At 39.1% G+C, this 20865-nt stretch overlaps 1 protein-coding gene across 3 annotated transcripts in view; it reads right to left on the bottom strand.

Annotated features, from left to right (window-relative positions):
- CDK6 (cyclin dependent kinase 6) overlaps nt 1-20865 on the bottom strand; it is a 214979-nt gene that overhangs the window by 52513 nt on the left and 141601 nt on the right. For all 3 annotated transcript variants that reach the window (XM_072964990.1, XM_072964992.1, XM_072964991.1), the window contains exon 5: nt 10537-10646. In XM_072964990.1, coding sequence (XP_072821091.1) covers nt 10537-10646 — 110 coding nt within the window. The remainder of the gene's footprint in view (nt 1-10536; nt 10647-20865) is intronic.

Here is a 20865-nt window from a genome sequence, read left to right as displayed (position 1 = left end):
GAGCAGTAGGTGTCATTTTAAAGTAAAAGCTCCTAATATTTTTAATGACTTCTGATTGATCAGGACTCAGAGGTCATATAACAAGAAGCTGTTCATATGCAATGTGTAAAAAAGGTACTAGTCTAGAGAAAAATGAGAAATGTCTAAGTATTCTGTTCAATGCCAATTTTAATTGGGGCTGTAGACCACTTACCCGAGTGTCTTTGAAATTAACTTTTATTGCATGCAGATACCTGGAGAATTCAATATGACTCTGACCAGCAAAATGGACATAGCAATTGGCTTCCAAATTGCTTCTTAATATTGAAAGATTAGTACATAGAATTATTACCAATTAAACAGTTGGACAACATAGCACAGACACATCTGGCAGGCTCCAGGATGCCTGACTTCCAGAGTTTTGGAACTTCTCCCAGGTTCTGGACTGAGAGTGTCCAGCAACCTCTAACCATGCCAGTGATAACAGAAGAGCTGGTAGGGTCTAATTCAGCCCAGAGTAAAATCTAGTTTCCATGGAAACCTGCCATTTTTGAATTGTCCCTTGCAATATTTCAATTTGCAAGTAAATACAGCCCACATGTCTATAGCTGTCCTGTCACATCTTTCTTTCTCATATTAAGACTTTGTAGAATGTTTATAAGAAACCAAGAAGACTCAGAAATATCTTAACCAGATTACTGGTTTTATTAAAGTGAATACACACTCATACACACACACACACACAAAACACCGTTGAGTAGCCAATAGTTCTTAAGCCTATATCTGAGTAAATCTTGATCCCTGAAAATTTAATTTAGCCAGAAAAACTGGAGCAGTAAATCAGAAACTCAATACTACCATGTATTATCAGAAGGTAGATATGAGAGGCCATGCTGAATGCTCTGTATTTCCCACAGTTAAACTGGAAGGAAGAGAGGGAGAGAGTGCCAGAGAGACAGTGGAGGAGAGAAAGGGAAGTGAGGAAAGAGGGGAGGAGAGAAGTTTGGAGGAAGGGTAAAGGGTAAAAAAAAAAAGAAATGAAAGGAGGGAAAGAAAGATAACTAGGTAATAACTTGTACTTTTATAAGTAAATGCTCAATGCTCCTCAGGCCAAGCGCTGGGTCTAATCAGACATTAGCTCCTCCAGCCACCATGGGAAGACCAGTTGGGAGGAGAAAGAAACACAGAGCAAAACCATGGAGCATGGGTATCAGACAGACACAGAGCCCACAGCAGCAGTCACAGGGACTTGCTGACAGATTGTCACTATGACCTACTGTGATGTGACAAGACCAAGTAGAATCTTCTGTCACACCTTACCATTTGCTGTAATTTAGCACCTTAGTACTACGGTGTGGAAGATTACTTAGGTATATAATACAATCACATAAATTTAATTTATCTGAAATGCCCTGTACTATTCACTGTATCTACTGTCTTGTCCAGTAAATCTTCATGGCTCTTATAAAGCAACAAATGTCACGTCATATCATGCTTTGAAGGCATTACCAAGACCAGACTCAACTCAGATCCAAGCTCCAAGCTCCAAGCTCCAGCTAAAATAATTTTGCGCAAGCCTGGTACTTTTTACTTTGTGGGGCTGGGAAGCAACTCACGTTCATGAGAGCCAGGAGACAAAGATAAAAAGTTTGCCTCTGACTGAGTAGAGGTTAGCCTGGTAAGACTTGGGTTTCAATGTATAAAATAGCTACTTTCTCTGCCAGTATTTTAAAATTTAAAAAAATGGGTGGCTTCTTGCCTCAAATTAAATATGTTTTATCCAAATCAACAGTTGAAGGATGTGACCAGGAAGACCTGAGACTTTATGTCCAAGGTAGAACTGAGACTATTAGTCTGATTCTTCTCCTATTTAGAGAAAGGGGCTGATGCAGGGGCCTCCAGAGTTATTCCAATGAGTAGACCCAGAAGGCAAAAGCTGAAGTAACGCTGCATGAGGTCTGGTAGCTGAGAAGACTAGGAGGAAGAGACGGCCCAGGCTCTACATCCTGCCTAGAACAAAGGTCAGAACTCAGTACACATTATCCTCCCAGCCTATGCATTACAGCTCTGCAGAATGATCTTCATGCTGTCTGTCTTCTGGAAAAAACTAGTCTGAAAATCTGCCTGGGACTTTATCTTAAGATAATTTTTTTTAACTGACAAAATGAGGTTGATTCCTTCCCTATCACTACACAACTGATAAAAAGGAAACCCACAGTTAATTTTACAGTTGAAAGAGGTCTCTTATGCTTCAAACCAACCTAACAGCTTTTCTAAAATTACCATATTCACTTACGTTTTCTTCTTGATATTATTTTAAAATAGGGGTAGAAGAGGTAGGAGGTAGCCCAGGCTTAGGAAAGAGTCTGTGGTCTTGTTTTACTTTTGATGAGCTTTCTCCCCCCCCCGCCCCCCACCCCCAGGCGTGACAAGCTTTCTTAATCTTCAAGAATAATCTCAATCCTACTTCCTACCTTAAGGTAAAAACAGAGTTTACTTGAAGCTTGCTGGAGGGCAATTTGGTTTAGCTAGCAGAATTTTAAATATGCGTGTTATCTGATCCTGTAATTTCACTCTGGAATTTACCATACAGAAATACTTGGACAAATGTTCCACAAAATAAGCAGAAGGATTTTACTGTAATATTGTTTGTAATAAGACCAAAACCAACCAATCAACTCCTAAATGTCCATCAGTGGGAAATTAAATTATGCAACAAATGAGCTGACAGTTATTCAGCAGTTTAAAAATGAGTTAGGTCTCTATGAACTGACATAATGTATCATAATACAATAAAATGAACAAGGTAATGCACAAAAGAGTACAGTGCATAGTGTAAGCCCATTTCTGTGAGGGAAATGGACAGATGTGTGTGTTTGTGTACACAGTGTAAACATATACTTTCGAATTTGCAGTAAGGAAGACCTGGAAGTATACCCAAGGGGTTATCTTTGGTAAGCGGATTTTGGATGGGACTATAGGAAAGATGATTTCACTTTTTATACTTCTGTACCATTTGGCATTTTTGCTACCAGCCTACTTTAAATTGTGGTTAAAGAAAACAAAGCTAACTGGCATCTCCAAAGTTGTTCCTTCCCTTGACAATTCCTGTTTCTGAAAGCGGCATGTGGAATGAGAGATTGCGGAGTCCACGAGGTTCCCCAGGTGCAACTGTTAAAGACAGCACATCAGGGAAGATCTGCTAGGGCTGACAAACACGACGTTTGCAGATTGGCGCCCAAGCACCACTGATTCAGGGACAAAGGCCAAGCAGCTGCTTCAACCTCAGCTCTGCTGGTTTTACATCAAGGACCTCAACTTCTACAGCCTCCACCCAAACTAGAAAAGATGACATAGGGAATAGAAGACTGAGAAATCAATACGCCTGGGGGTAGAAGGGCACTAACTTGTTTTTTTCTCCCCTTCCCGATAAACAGCGAGTTGTCTGTTTCTCCTGTATCATTTGATTTGATGGTTTAGACCTATGCTGTCCAATATGGTACATATGTCTACTGAGCACTTGAAATGTGGCTAGTCCGAACTGAGATGTGCTGTAAGCATGAAATACACACTGGGGTCTGAAGACTTAGTATTGAAAAAGAATATAGTATGTGATTCATATTTTTTATGTTCATTCCCTATTGAAATGATAGTATTTTGGATATACTCTGTTAAATAAAATATACTACTAAAATCAATTATATCTTTTTCTTTTCACATCTTTTAATGTGGCTGCTAGAGAATTTAAAATGACACTTATAGTTCACATTCTATTTTCTATTGGACAGAGCTGGCTTAGACCTTATTAGATATTCCACATGGAATATATCTATATATTTAAATGTATGGAAAAAAGGAACAGCAGGGTAGAGAAGAAGGCATGTACACACACCCACACCCACCCACCAGTTGTTACACTGTTACCCTCAGATGTGGGATCCTGGGGCAAGTCACTTGGGAGGATTAGATTAAATCATGTACGTCAAGTGCTCAAGACCATCACAAGGATGTGTAATGTAATAATCTGTGTCAACAGTGTGAGCGGTGCTAGACATGAGAAGAGTTCCAGAAATGACCAAGCTGTGGTTCTACCCCAAAGCAAAGAATATCAGAACTGGAGTCAATCTTGGACATATCTACTCCCAAGTTTTAAAAAAAATTTTTTTCCTCCCACTTTTATTGAGGTATAATTGACATACAGCACTGTACACTTTTTTTTTCCTGGGGGGTGGGGTGGGTGGGGGAAGATAATTAGGTTTCAGTTATTTTTTAATGGAGGCACTGGGGTTTGAACCCAGGACCCTATGCTTGCTAGGCATACACTCTACCACTGAGCTATACCCTCCCCACTACTCCCATATTTTTAAACCCTTTTAAATCTCAGAAGCCCAGTATATAAAAAAGATGAAATTAGGCTGCTCTGAATAAAGCTGAGCGTGGGGACAAGAAGAGCTGGGCACTCCTGGACTACGCAAAAGAGGGGATATTAAGTCTCTCCTGGCCTCTCCACTTTACAGATAAAGACATTAAGCTCCAGAGGGCGATGGCTGGCCTTCAGTCACAGAGCTGGCAGAGGCAAGGCTGGAAAAGACTCAGGTGCCTGGTCCCCCAGGAAGAACAGGGCTCTGTGTCACGTTGCGATTGCAGCTGCGATGGACAATGTGTGTGCATAGATGGAACGTGGCGAAGGAAGGTGCTGCAGGGCAGGTGCACGCAGAACGCGGAGGAGTCGCTGAGGTGGAGGGTGGTGGTGAGGCTGGTCTCTTCCCTGAAGAGACAGCTCTAGGTTTAGCTTTGGAAGATGAGACAAAGCAGGTGGGCACCCAAGGTAAAAGAAGTGCATGGATTCTAATGAGGAGAACCTTAAGGTTCTTAACCCAAAACATGGGGCCAAAAGGAAAGTCCCTTTCACTCACTTACAGTTATATCTTGGAGGATAAGATGTGTGACAGCTAGAATAAAGTTGGGGCTTCTTCAGAAGGTCTTGAGGACCAAGGACGCTACACCAGTTTTAACAAGTTTTTGAAAAAGGGTAACAATAGGAAGATCAATTTATTGGAAGTCCACAAATAGCAGGCAGACCGAGGGTGCCACACTGGAGAGGCAAAGCTAGAGGACTGAAGACTGGCCCAACTGGGAAAGGCCAGGCCTGATGGTGGCCTCCCAGTACACACCGTGAAAACAAGCACACTAAGAAAAGTTCATGTTAAAGCAAGACACACATCAAGAATAGGAGAAGTCAGCACTGATCCCATTAAAAAAGCACTCGTGTGTTCTTACTTAGAACTACCTCGCAGGCATTGCTCAACCAGGAACAGCTCTCTTCCTGGGTACCATCTTGGGTATTTCCTCACTCAATACAACGCTCCTTTGGAGTTTCTCCCATTTGGTTGGTTCTCTAGAGAAATAAAAAAGGCCCAAGAAAATGTCCAAGAAGAGACAAGAAATCTGAAGGTCCAGAGAGTGCTGTGGTTTCCACAGGCATGTGCTGACCTAACCTGAGGTGATGGGTTTCCTCTCATAGGCTAGGGGCTTGCCTTCTGGTGCCTTGGGGTTCAGCTCCATTCTGGTCCAGGACCTTATTTCCCTGATGTCACTAGGGAGAGCACGCAAATATGGGGAAATACCAACACAGTAACCAATGGGACAGCTGGCAAGGCACTCAGTGACATTTTAAAGATAACTGCTCACAGACCACTCAGCCACAAAGGACAGTTTCACTGTTCAGTTTCTCAGTGACTGGGTGTTTAATTCATAGAAATCAATGACGGCACGCCTAGAGAGGCCACCATACAAGGGGGAGTGTGACCATGAAGCCTTGTGTGTTTCCTTCTAACAGTGACTGTATTTGTAATGTTCTTCTTGGAGGCATCCGGCATTTCTTAGCTGGGGATCATCAGAGCTGGCAACTCAAAACTTCTAAGAATTACTATCTGTTTACCACAATCTCTATATTCAAAGAATCAGTAGCATGTTTTATTTTTTAAATGCGTGTTTTCTTTTTCTGACTTTGCCGTAACTTGGAAAACCCTGTAACTTTCAAACCACAGACAATAGTTCTGACCAGGATCACAGGATAGATATGTGGAGAGTTAACAACTGTCGAGTTTACTTTGCCATGAAGTCAAAAATCAATCTATCTTGTCCATCTGTCCATCCCTCCCTTCATATCTTATCCCATCCTTCAATCTGGCTAGCTGTCTCCTGACCAAATTCATACTTTTTTTAGTATTAAAATATAACTCAATGTAGAGTAAAGATGGATTAGTCATCGACAAAGAATTAAAGGAGGAAGATAAAAGATCCAGTTCTTATCCATTTTTGTAGAATGCTATTGGAGGTCAGTGTGGCAATTATTAAACCCAGATAATAATGACAGATGGTATTTAAACTCTCTGGATCTTTGTCAGCCATCTGCCGGAAGATTCTTTTTTACTGAGTTCGTATTTCCTAGGTATTCCCTTTTAGAATAGAAGGCATGCACCTCTTAATAATACCACAGAAAATTGGTCAGCCTTTCCCTACAGGAGAGACTGGAAATCAAGGCTATTAAACTTGTGGTTTGCTTCTTGACCTCCTTAAATATTATTGCTGCTACATTGTGATAATGCATAAAACATTACAGAAAAAAGTATGGCCTAGTAGGTAAAACCAAAGCCAGCACAGAAACATGCCAGGGTGAAAAAATGCAAGGTTACAGAGTGAGATGGACCTGGGTTCAAATTTGGCTCGCTATTTAAGAGCTGTGTGCCCGTGGACAAGATATTTACACTCCTTGTGGAAAGCTCTAGTTCATACATTAGAAACTGGAGAACAGTCCTCAGAATGTGGGGTCAGTGAGATAACGCACGTGAAGGACCCAGCCCTGGGGCTGTCACATGACAGACAAGTGTTAACTCCTTCTGCTTCTTTTTTTCTCCCTAGGTTATGGAAGATGGTGAGCCTTGCTGATGCATAAATGACGACTCCTCAATGGTCTTGTATAAACAACTAAGACATGACCTCGGAAGACCTCTTGACACCTAGCCTTCTACTGAGAAACCTCCTTCCTTTCTGGAGATTCTCTTCTTCTTAAACCCATTCACAGAAGTCTACACTTCACACCATTTACCCCAAGCCCTGGTTAACTGGCTCATTGTGCATGCAATGCCTCCATTACACCTCAGTTCCACTCTCCAAAAGGGCCTTGCATATGGTAGCCACTCAAGAAGTTATTTGTAGACTAGAATGAAACACCTGTTTCCAACATGTGACATATATCACATGTGATATGGGAGATGATTTCAGGGGCTGAACATGGACTAAGATTCTTCATTTTAAGGGTTTCATTTATAGTTTGGTGTATACTCGACAAATAAATAACTGGCTCATCAAATCTCTGATGTTATATATTTTTGCTTAGGATGAGGTTAAATAAAAAAGTAAACTGATTTAAGATAGTAAAAAATTAAGTAAGTATAGTTATGATAGGAATACAGTAAAGACCATCAAAGTGTTAAAAGAGATGACAAAATCTGGGAGCTACTGCACGGCAACTAGGAGGAGCCCAGGGTGGACACGTGCCAGGTTAGCCTAGGGTAATGAGGGAGTCTGCTTCCAGAATCCATGGCTTGTGAATTCTCAGCTGGACACTTCAAGAGGTCCAGTGAATCAGGAGTCTAGCCGAAGCAGGTCAAGCCGGTGGCTGGACCCTAGAACTCAGCTGAAATAAGTAAGAAGCACGCACATTCAGATATCTGGGTGTTATCACAGGAAATACCAAACGCGAACCAAGCAGGAACAAGGGTCAGATCCCATGGCCGTTTTCAAGGTCACAGCCAAGCTGGCAGGAACTACCTAGGAGACAGGGCACCCGCCCTGGGAAGGGTGTGTGGGAGGCCCAGATGGATTCATTCTCCTTCAGCCTTAAAGGCACACGGGCCTGGATTTTGATATTGCATCCCCTCTCCAGACCATTATTTCTCAATTTACTCCTTCTGTGCAAGACTCCAAGAGAAGGGGTTTTTGTACATTTGAAGAGCCAGTGGGTCTCTACCCTACATCTCACTTTCCCAGAAGAGTGAAGTGACTGTTGTCACTGTTGTCAAAGGAGTCTTTCTCTGAGCCTCCAACACTGAGTCCCTCTACCCAATGTACCTCAACATCTAATGCTTTAATGGCCACTCTGGTTTGTGTCTGTAAGTTAAGTCCTTGTTAAGAGATGGGTATTCCTGTCACCCTGCATTGGAATACAGAATGAATTTTCCCCTAGAGAAAAAAAGTTTTAAGTAGAAAATAGGTTTTGATGAATAATATTACATACATGTTCCAGATTAGATAGGAGTCTGTAAGCTAGACAGGGACCCAGATTATCAACTGTACTATCACTTCAGTGGGAAAATGTTTTAATGCTGTAAAATGAAAATTTGGGTTGCAATTGTTCCATAGCTGGTGACTACCTGTATTTTAAAATACATCACATTCCTTACCAGAGAACACTTTACATATCTTAAATTTCATCCTTCTTTTAACATTTTTCAGAAAAAAGATCGGTTGTATCAACTACGGCTGGTATCCACATTTAATACTATTGAAAAATAACTGATCACCCTCCCCACGTAACAAAAGAATGCCCCAAACTTTACATTTGAGGAAAATTCTAGACACATCAATGTGATTCCAATAAATACTTGAGAAAATATTGATTTTCTTTAATCAAGTCTCAGCTGCACCAAGTTATTCGTGGGGTGAGCTGGAACGACAGTCCAACCTTCCACACTACGACACTGACAGTTAATTATTCTTGGTTCTCACCATAAGCCTTTAACCTAACGTTTTCCACACTTGCCTGATGAAAAGAGCTACCTGATGCACTTTTAAAAACAACAACACCAGGCCCCAGCCCAGTACTGAATCAAAATTTCAAGGGAGAGTTCTGGGAGTTGCATATTTAAAGCCTGCCCATTCCTGGTGATTCTGTCCTTACCCTGGAGGCTGGATTAGGGTCACCTGGAGGGCTTATGAAAACACAGGTTGCTGGGCCTCAGCCCAAGAAGGCCTCAGCCCTGATCCAGGTCTGTGGTGGGGTCCAAGAATTTGCACTTCCAAAAAGGTCCCCAAGTGATGCTGACGCTGCTAGTCCAAGGACCACACTTCCAAAACCACTAAGTTAGCTTATTTGGTAAACACTGCAGTTGAATTCAGTAATTTTTTCTCTTCCCTCCTTGGTAGGAAAACAACACCAGACTCACAAGACAGCCTTTGGAGTAATCCCCCTGCTACTGTTTAGCAGTTTGATGTTAGACAAATTTACCACTGCATCTCTGTTCTCTTTTATTGTGAGGAATAAAATGCAACACAAGGGAAGAGGTTTGGTCCTGTAATGAGCACACAGTAGGCCTGCAGGAAACATCTGTGTACTTCGAGCACCTTGCCATGATCATCCCCTGTGAACTACAGATGAATCAGCTGAGGTCTAGAAACAGGCCCCCAAATTTATCACATGTGCAAAACTTCACTGGGTTAAAACAAGCCAACAAGCAATGGCTGACCCCATCTTTTTCTTGTGAGCTATCATATAGCTATGTTTTGAATAATACAACATCTCCAGTGGGAATTCAGTTAGCTTCCCAGCTCACATTTCCCATGGAAATAAAAACAGAAAACAAAGAGAGATTAGGTTATGCTTAGGTTCCCTGTTTAATTTTGACCAGGCTGAATTTAGTACCCAGGTATGGATTATTTTCCTGGCAGCTCTTTATTATACTGTTTGGCTATTTCTTGTGACCTAAAAATCAAACAAATGGATCACAGGCTCCTGGCATAAGGGGGGCCCTGGAGGCCATCAAGCCCACCCCACCCCCACTCTAGGAATGACACCAAACACATCACCAGCGTGCGTTGGTCCAGTCTCTTCTTGGACATCCACTGAGAATGCACTAGTTTCACGAACCCCAATTTTCTCTTCAGATAACTCTAATCATTGGATTATTTTCGCCTTTTGAGCAAAAGAACATTATTTCTGTAATTTTAATATCTTTGGTCCTAGATATGCCCTTTAGTGCCTGAATGTCTCATCTCCACACAACAGCATTTAACATATTCTGACAGAGCTCTGACATCTTCCTTGCCTATTCCTTCTCAGTCTAAACATTCTGTTTTTTCAACCATTCCCACCAACAAAATTTCCACATACTTAACAGCCCTGGTCCTCCTCTTGTGGAAAAGCCCACCTTGAGGATGCTTCCTCACTAAAACACAAAAACAAAACCATACCATGCTTCATGTTTACCACATCCTATCACCGCCAACAAAACCAAAATGAATCATAAGAACAGTGGAGTGTTCCCTTCCAAACGGAGTTTCCAAGAGCAGGAAGCTACAGCACACACCACTACGTTGTAAGGACTGAGAAGGCGGTTTCAGGACAGGCTTGGAAGTGGCCCGGAGCCAGAGGCAAGTGGATCTGGCTACCGCGATCCTGCTTGAAACAGAAATGCTGGGCTGCCATGGAAATTACCTAAGCCTAGGAAAGTTTCTTCCCAAGCGAGACGGAGTGAAACAAAAGGGGTTTCTTACTTTCTACGAAACATTTCTGCAAATATGCAGCCGACACTCCAGAGATCCACAGGGGTGGCGTAGCTGGACTGAAGCAAGACCTCGGGAGCTCTGTACCACAGCGTGACGACCTGCAACGGCAAAGGGGTCTGAGTGTTACGGAGGAAGACGGCTGTTGGCGCAAATGCCTCATCCCGGGGGGTCTCGTGCAGAACACTCCTCAAATCACATGGGGACGCTGAGATGGAAGCAAGAACTGGGACTCAACACTGACAGGTCAGGAAATTACATCATCCCCACAACCTGGGTTCCCACCTCAGACTCTGGGTGTCTTACTAGGATGGTAATATAACTGAGTTTCAGAAAGCAGAGCAAAGCCTTAAAAAAAAAAAACTTATCTTAAAACGATTTTTCTTAAGGGGCTTTAAAAAAAAAATACATGGAAAACTGGTGACAGCAACGATTTCAGCTCAGTTCCCACGTCAGCATTATTGGGAAGTGAGGTGATTCCAGCGCCTGCTGAAGGGTGACCTTGAAGTCTCCAGAGCACCCAGGGCGAGTCAAAACTACTCTTATCATGAGACTGTGGGGAATCAAAACAAAGCCCCCTTCAATGTCACTCTTTTCAGAAAACAAAAAACAAAGAACTTAAGAGACAATGTGTAATCCAATTGTTTATACTGTGTGTAAAAAGTCATTCGGAGGAAGGGATTCCAAAATGGGAAGACCCTCCTTTAATATTGAGCAGTGTATATAAACATAATAATATACAATAACAATAGATAAAACAAGCACAACTGTAATGATTTCTGCAAGGTTGAGAGGCGAGGAAAACAAATCATTAAGGCGCCAGATTTATAAGCATATATAGCAGTTCAAGTAGACAGTACATAGGGGCTTCTTCTCTGGGGGGAGCAGATATTCTGTGGTTGCCTGAAATGAAGGTATATTTTTTACCGTCAGGTAAGAAATTCAATACGTGAATCTATTACATAAGCATTTTATATTATTTAGATTCCTTTTATCATTACTTACTGTTCTACCTAATTCTACTTTGGTTGATGTCTGTCTAAATTTCTTGAAATTCTGCTTTATGTCCTTTGATCCTCTAGTACTTAGTGCATTAAGACGGCAGTAGCAGTTCTCAAAAACAATGGTTGCTATCAATTTCCTTCTTTCCCTTATATGCACACACTCCTCCCACTAAGGGTTGGAGTTTAATTCACCTTCCACTGAATCTGAGTTGGCCGTAGTGACTTGCTTGACTAATAGAATATAGTGGAAGCAACATCCGAGACTATCAAAGCTAGGTCACGAGAAGCCTGGTAGCCTGGGCCTTTCTGAAAGCTTGTTCTTGAGGTGCTTCCTCTTGCAACCACGCTGCCATGCAGTGAGCAGCCCACAGAGATGTTCCAACTGACAGCCCCAGCTGAGCTCTTAGCCGAAAGCCCTGTGAGTGAGTCCTCTTGAGCATTTCAGCCTGCCAGATGACTGTGGTCCCTGCCAACGTCACGTGGAGCAGAACTGACTAGCTGAGTCTAGTTAACTCACAGGATTATAAGTGATAATGACATGGTTGCTGTTTTAAGTTTTGGGGTGATAGCCTCCTTTTCATCCCTCTACTACCCTTCTCTTCATCTCATTTAACATGTTTTGCTTGGAATTCACACAAGGGGTCTAGTTCTGTCGAGGGCTATCCGACTGATACCTACTAGAGGAATGTAACCTAATGGTAATGTAATGGAAAGAACAAAAAAGAACATGAACAAACGTACAAAATCAAAGCAATCCTACTCATTGCTATCACCTGGCTCCAACGTACCTCTGCAGCCTCATCTTCTGTAGTACTTCCATATCCCTCACAGCTCAGCTACAGACAAGACCGCACCACGGGCTCATCATAGTCATCCGTGGGGCTTTTAGAGAGACACAGGCTTCTGGGCCTCATCTTGTCTCTACTGAATTAGATTTTCATGAGTGGGGCCCTTGGAGTTCTTTTTCTGTCTTCTTTTTTTTTTTGGTTAAAATTCTTGAGGTAACCCTAACTTTTAGCTAGGTTTGAGTACCATTCAATTATTCAAACATATCCTCCAGCTCCTGCCTCCATGTTTTTGTTGACACTGTTCTAGTCTGGAAAGCTCCACTTTCTCCTCCACATGTAGAAATTCTGCTTATCCTGCAAAGCTCAGCTTTGATGCCATCACCTCCTTGAACCCCCTGAAAATATACCTTGTATCATAGTTCATAGTATGGGTCGTTCCAGAGGACATGGACCCAATTTTATCCATTGTTATGTCTGTAAATGCCCATCACAATACTGTGCACATAACAATTGGGACTTAACAAATATCAAATTAATGATTTTAAGGCAATCACTCCAGAAGACAACCGGGCAAAATTCAACTACCAGTCAAACCCTCAAAAGAAGATACTATTTTTGCTAAGAAGAGTGTCCAACTCTGGGCTGCAGGTTTTTTTTTTTTTTGTTACATAATCTATTTCTGCTTTACTAATATTTCTAGCTAGAGGAAGACTTCCCTATTTCTCTGATACCCTGTAACCAAAGTACAGGGGCAAACTGTCCACCAAGTTCCAGTCCAGTGATTTATAGACATACACATATATTGTGAGATCACACACTTATCTTCTCACCTCAGTCCAAAACAGTCTAGCATCATATGAGCTGAAAAGTTTAATTTGAATACAGCATTATTTCAAGATGTTCTAAAGAGGCTGTGGTTTCTGATTGATTGCCCATTAAAAGACACATTAGTAGAACTATCTCCATTTTCAGTGTTTTAATCAGTGATACTTATTATGATCATCCAATAAATGTTCAGACAGCTGTAATAACAAGAATATTGATACATTTAAGAAGTTCCCTCTATTCCTTTAAAAATTTAGTTACCAAGTGAAATTAATAACGAGTTTTTAGCAGATACTTTTTAAAGTGTCTATTAATAATGACATTTGATCATTCTTTTATTCTATTAATGATATATTAATTATATTAATAGCTTTCCCAATATTGTACCATCCTTTCCTTTTTGGAATAAATCATACCTAATAATAGTTTATTATTCTTGTAATAGACTCTTGGATTCCATTTGCTAATATTTATTCAGGATATTAATTTATACTGATAAATGAGATTGACCTATAGTTTTCTTTTCTGTGTAATTTTTCATGTTTTGGCATTAGGGACATGTAAGCTTTGCATCCTGTTGTATATTCTGGAATGTTATAAACAACGTAAGAATAATCAGTCCCTTCAAGGGACTCACTTGTAAAACCATCTGGGGTTGGATTTTTCTTAGCATTATGTCTAACAATCTCATGAATTTCTTCTTGGTAATTAAGTTTGTTCAGGTTTCAGCTTCTTTTTGAGTCAATTTTGGTAATGATAACAAATTTCCCTATGAAAATCTTTAATCTAGATTTTAGAATGTGTTGGCTTAAATTTGTACATGGTATTTCTTCTAATTATTTTAATCTCATCTGTTTTCTTGGTTTTCTCAGGAAGAGAAAATCTGATTTTTAGTTTGTTTTCTCTTTACATCAGTCAGGTTTGTCAGGTGTTTTAGCTGTATTATTAATTAAAAGAAACCGACTTCAAGACATTTCTACTTTGGGAGGATTATTGTTTTATTTTATCATTAGTTGATTTCTACTTTCATCTTTTAAAATTCTCCCCTCCTAGTTTCTTTGTTTTTTTAAATTTATTTCTCAGTTGAAACTTCAGTAATTTATTTTCAGTTTTGATTAATTATAGAACATTTAGTTATATATTAAATAAACCTTCCTCATTTTTGTTCAGTTTTAAATAATATGTAACTTACCTTTAATTTTCTCTTTAGTCCAACAATAAAATTATTTGAAGAATTATTAGAAAAGAGTTTTAAAATTTCCATGTGATCAAGTTATTTATAGTTAACTTTCAGTTGTTGGATTTGTAGTTTTATTGTATCATAGCCAGAGAATGTAAACTGTGGAATACCTACTTGGTAGAACTTACTGTTTTCTTTATGACTATGCACATAACTGGCTTTTGTTCTGTAGGGTGTAAGGAGAGTACTCTCTTATAAGTGGAAAGTTCCTGTCTCATACAGATCCTTACTATACTTTGTCAAACTCTGAAGGAGAACAGTTTTTGTTTTCCTTCCCCCAGAATCTCCTTGCACTTCTAAGGGTTTCTGCCTTACACACACTGGCCTTATGTTTTGGTATATACAATTTATTACAACAAAATATTCTTCACATAACGAGAATTTAGATGATGGTAGACATAAGATAGAAGTAAATACACAAATGCAATGGAAAAAGGATCCCATTCACACAGTAACAACAACAACAAAATGTACAATGCCAAGGAATTAAAAAAAAAAGGCAAGATCTATAGAAATAAAATGATATACTATTATTGAAGATAATAAAATAAAAACTAAATAAACGGTGAGACAGACCATGATAGGATGGGAAAAGCCATATTATAAAGGTAATCATCATTCCTGTATGAACACAAAAATTTAAGACAGACCAATGATTTGGGGAGGAACTTAACTTTGACCGTAAGGTGCCTCTGGCAGGACAACACTTAAGAAGCCAAAAATAGTTTGAGAAATAAGGATGAGGGGGATTTGTTCTTTGTAAACAAAATATATTCTAGGGTACAGCAAATAAAACAGTAGGTGATAATAGATTAAAAAAGAATAAAGTCCAGAAATAGAATAAGATATTTATATGGTGATATTTATAAGATGTATAAGGTATTCTTATAGATGGCTGAATTTCATCTTAGAGAGAGAGAGAAAATGCACTTCAAAAATGTGAAAGCAAGACAACTGGCCATCCATTTGGAAGAAAATACGATTGATCCCTACTTTTACACCATGTATAAGAAGAAACAATATAGATTCAAAATGTAAATGTTAAGAAATTGAGCTAGAAAAATGTATTAGGTCAAATGGCGACCTAGGAGAAAAAAACTAAAACAAATTACATCAATAAATAATACAACAGAAAAATGGATAAAAAATATGAAAAGTCAATTCACAAGAAGAAAAAACTATCAAAGATATTCAATCTCATTAAAAGTAAGAAAGAAGAAAAGCAAGAAAGGAAAGAAGGAAGGAAGAAAGCCATCACAATAAGGGGGTATCATTTTTGCTTGATTGTCAGAAACAAACAGAATGACACTATTCAGGATTGGTCACACAGTATGGGAAAGTTGTATGTTTTAAACTGTAAATTGGCATGACCTTCTTAGAGGACAATCTGACAGTATGTATAAAATTAATAGTGCCCACGTCCCTGAACCAGAGTTCCATTTGTGGGAATTTATTCTATAGAGATATTCAGACTAGTACACAAAGAGGTATTCACAAGGATGTTTACTTCACAATAATTCCCAACAGGGGAATATTATTCAGCTATCAAAAAGATAAGCTAGTTCTCATCCTGCTCACATAGAAAGATGTCTATGATATACTGTTAAGTGAATAGGTAAGTTTTGGAATGGTGTGAAATATTTTTCAATTTTTATGAACAGGTTATGTGCAGATGGAAATATAATAATCATCTGTGCATACAAAAACATCTGCCAGGTTTTTCTACATAGACAGCAAGCTTTAAGTGGACAGCTGCCATGGAAACATGGCAGTGCAGGAGGCAAAGTGGAAAGGAAAGGAGGGGCTGGATGATGATTTCAGAGGCAAAAGATCAGTCAGTTGCTGTCAGTAAGCACATTTTATAGCTGAGGAAACAATTTCAGAAAGGTTGGGTAATTTGGCCTGAGTCATGGAGCTGACACGTGAAGAGCTGGGATTCTCCCCCAGGACTGTCTGATTTCAATCCTGTGCTTCTTCCTTAACACCCTGCACAGCACCTTTCACTTAGCATTCTGAACATCCACAAATCAACAGGCAAACACACAGGCTGTAATTAAAGAACCAACACTGCTGAACATCTGAAAAACTGTAAATCAATTGTACTTCAATTTTAAAAAAATTAAAGTACCAACAGAAAAAAAGATTTTAAATTTACTTTGAAATGTTTTTTAAAATTTTATTTTATTTTAAAAATTTTTGGTGGGGGGGAAGGTAATTAGGTTTACTTATTTATCCATTTCTTAATGGAGGTACTAGGGATTGAACCCAGGACCCTGTGCATGCTAAGCAGGCATTCCACCACTAAGCTATACCTTCCCCTCTACTTTGACACATTTTAATGAGATACTTTTAAAAGAGACTGCAAATCTCAAAAACGCAGCTACCCTTTGAGGTTAAATGATTTTCTTAAGAAAGGTTTAAGAAAAAGGTCTCTATTACTTCAAAATTCACCTCTGAACCACAACTGTGTTCTGTATAGTAGGACATCTTTCGTCAAATTCCCATTTGATAAACTTCAATGAAAATTAAGATTTAAAAATCCCTTTGGTAGCCCCAAGATTTTTGGTTGGTCTAAATTACTGTAACAAAATGAGGGGAATTAGATTCACTCATTAGGTTTAGGTTTATACTCTATGTGAACTATCAGCATTTGTCTAAACAGACATCTTTTTTGGTTTCATCTTTGTGGAATCCAACATGCTTGAATTCTAAAAGAAAGGATCAATTGTACATTTCCAGTTAATTCTCTAAGAAAATAACCCCAACACTGCCTAAGGCCTACATTTAAAATAAAAAATTACTGCATTTTGCAATAGACATAAATCTAATAGTTGTTCCCTAATTATGTAATATTACCTCATATATCAAGAGAGCTTCTCCAGTTTTAATTTGCTAATTTACATGGCTGTTCCACATTCTCTGATCCAGAGTCATTCAGTCCTCACTTTAAGTCACTGTAATTTAAAATACCTCAAGTGATGATAATTTCACGGGATTTCAGATACCTTAAGTTACAAGATTTTGAGTACAAATTTCCCTGACAGTAAAATGCAAATTGTTTCCTTAGGAATTATTATTGTTATTACATTATACTTCTGTGCCTCTAAAAACTTCTGATGGAAGACTGCCTAATTTAAAGCCAGTTTAAGTCACGTGTAATCAGGTTTATTAGTTTTTATTTGAAAGTTTTATAAAGAGTGGATAAAAACTGAAAAACGTTTCAAGATTTTAGTGCATGAAGTAACATGGAAAAGTTATCACCAATGCAATCAATTAACTTCTACCTACGTGCTCTCTAAGTTTAATAATTCTAAATATCCTTAAAAACAAAATATAATGGTCAACTAAAAGACATGTTGAGGGAAACAATGTACAAAGATCAATATTTAGAAATCTATGACAAAGGTGGCTTCTAGTGATAACAATGCAGTTGTCTACTGAGCACAGATAACAATAGGAACTATGGACAGAGTTTGGTGGTTGGAGCCAGCTGGAACCAAAGCAAATATGATGTTTATTACAGTTATTACATGTATTAACAGCCTCGAGAGGTGCTGAATGGATTTGGCAACAGGAGGGGGAGCGGAAGACGGAGGGGAGTTCAAGGATATTTACACAAGTGGATGTATCTGTTTAAACTGCTTTGATCTCTGTTCACAATTTTCTGAACCAGTTCAATAACAGTATAAGATAAAGTAGAGCCAAGGCCAACCCTGACTCAAAATACATGTCAGAGTAAACCACTCTTGCTTAATATTTGATTAAGCAGTCTTTTATTCATGCACCCTTCCCCCAGGATCCTGAAAACTCTGTAGATGTGATCTGAATCATCCTTATGCTATGGCTAACCTGCTTAAAGAGCAGAAAAGCATGGTGTGCACAGTGTGCTGGGTATCTTCCTTCTGGATGGTCTCTGTCCTCAGGGGCAGATCATTTGCCTGCAGCTTCTTACTGGGTTTGGCCAATGGGAAATCTAGGCAGGAGTCCAGAGTGAAGGAGAAGAGTGAGGCTGAGTCGTTAACTCCTTGATTTCCTCCCAGAAAGGCTGTCCAAAGCCAGCAGTGCTAGTGCTGCTGTCACAGAGTCAGTGTCCATCCGGGCGGCACTCGACCCGACTCCAGGAACTGCTCCCCATCTTCCCTTCAAGCCTGGGAATGGTAACCGCTTGGCTGCAACTAAGACTGAAGTTAGTACCATCTGCTGGGCTTCCCCCAAACCCACTTCTTTGTAAATCTTGTCTCTGTAAACAAACTTTCCTTGAATTGTCTTATTTTGAGTGTGCCATCTATTTCCTGTTGGGACCCTGACTAATACATCCCGTCTGCAGATGAAGAAACAAGTGTGGGTGGCAACTTTTTCTCACTTTTCACATCTGTCAAAGAGGACATTTAGTTTAGACTGGATGATCTGGAAGGTGACCTCTGCTAGCACTCTAAGAGCCCCCAAATGATGTGGCAGAGGTAATGAAGATTTTAAAACCAAGAACTCTCTCTTTGGACATCCTCGTCTGCCGTTTGGCTTAGTGATAACTTTAAGGGTATATCAGTGAAGTCATACCTTCTTCTGGGGCCCACTTCAACCAGTCTCAAATGTACACTTCTATAGTGACTTCTGAGAAATATGACTGTAATCTTTAGTATAGCTCAGAGTTTTTATATTGTCAAAGTGAAGGTTTTCTAAGCTGTGCTCTGTTTATTTGCTTTGTACTAGTATAAAACTCTCTAGTATGTACATTTTTTCCCTCCAGAAGACTACCATGGTTTTACAAAGTGAAAAATCAAAATTAGTGGTAATTTCACTGGCTTTTCCTTAAAGGGTCTCAAAATTCAGCTCTTTAAAGTTATACATTTACCCACACACCTATGGTCAATTAATCTTTGACAAAGGAGGCAAGAATATATATAAATGGAGAAAAGACAGTCTCTTCAACAAGCGATGTAGGGAAAACTGGACAGTCGCATGTAAATCAATGAAGTTAGAACACTCCCTCACATCACACACAAAAATAAATTCAAAATAGTTTAAAGACTTAAATATAAGACATGACACCATAAACTTCCTAGAAGAGAACATAGGCAAACATTCTCTGAAATAAATTGTAGCAACGTTTTCTTAGGTCCGTATTCCAAGGCAAAAGAAATAAAAGCAAAAATAAACAAATGGGACCTAATTAAACTTATAAGCTTTTGCATAGTGAAGATAACCATACACAAAACGAAAAGACAACCTATGGACTGGGAGAAAATATATGTAAATGATGCAACTGACATGGGCTTAATTTCCAAAATACACAAACAGCTCATACAACTCAATAACAAAAAACCGAACAACCCAATCAAAAAATGGGCAGAAGACCTAAATAGACATTTTTCCAAAGAAGACATAAAGATGGTCAATAGGCACATGAAAAGATGCTCAACATTGCTAATTATTAGAGAAATGCAAATCAAAACTACAATGAGATATCACCTCATACTGGTTAGAATGGCCATCATTAAAAAGTCTACAAATAATAAATGTTGGAGAGACTATGGAGAAAAAGGAACCCTACACTACACTGGGAATGCAGTCTGGTGCAGCCACTATGGAGAACAGTATGGAGGTTCCTTAAAAAACTAAAAATAGAGTTGCCATATGATCCAGCAATCCCACCCCTGGACATATACCAGGAAAAGATAAAAACTCTAATTTGAAAAGATTATCTGCCCCAGTGTTCACAGCAGCGCTACTTACAATAGCCAAGACATGGACGCAACCTAAATGTCCATCGAAAGATGAATGGATAAAGACGATATGGTATGTATATACAATGGAATACTACTCAGACACAAAAAAGGAGAAAATAATGCCATTTGCAGCAGCACGGATGGACCTAGAGATTATCATACTAAGTGAAGCCAGACAGAGAAAGACAAATATTATCTATATTACTTACATGTGGAATCTAAAATATGATACAAATGAACTTATTTAACAAAACAGAAACAGACTCACAGACTTTGAAAACAAACTTACAGTTACCAAAGGGGAAAGGTGGGGGAGGGATAAATTAGGAGTGTGGGATTAACAGATAAAACTACTATATATAAAATATATAAACAACAAGGTCCTAATGTATAGCACAGGGAACTATACTCAATATATTATAATAAACTATAATGGAAAAGAATATGAAAAAGAATATACATACACATATCTATCTATATATGTATATATGTATAACTGAATCATTTTGCTGTACACCAGAAACTAACACAACATTGTAAATCAACTATACTTCAACTATACTTTTAATTGTGCCCAGCAGAGTCATTATTAAGCCAGTTAAATGGAAACTATTAAAAGAGTTAAATACCAATAAAAGTTAATGCACAAAGTACTTTGCAACAAATAATAATGGAGTCATCTCAATTGGACTCATTTACAACCTGAAGGACAGGAAAATGTCTTGATACACGGCAAA

This window comes from Vicugna pacos, chromosome 7 (assembly GCF_048564905.1).
Source record: "Vicugna pacos chromosome 7, VicPac4, whole genome shotgun sequence".
NCBI lineage: Eukaryota > Metazoa > Chordata > Mammalia > Artiodactyla > Camelidae > Vicugna > Vicugna pacos.
The sequence above is the reverse complement of the archived record's forward strand: the minus strand, read 5'-3'. Positions and strand labels throughout refer to the sequence as shown.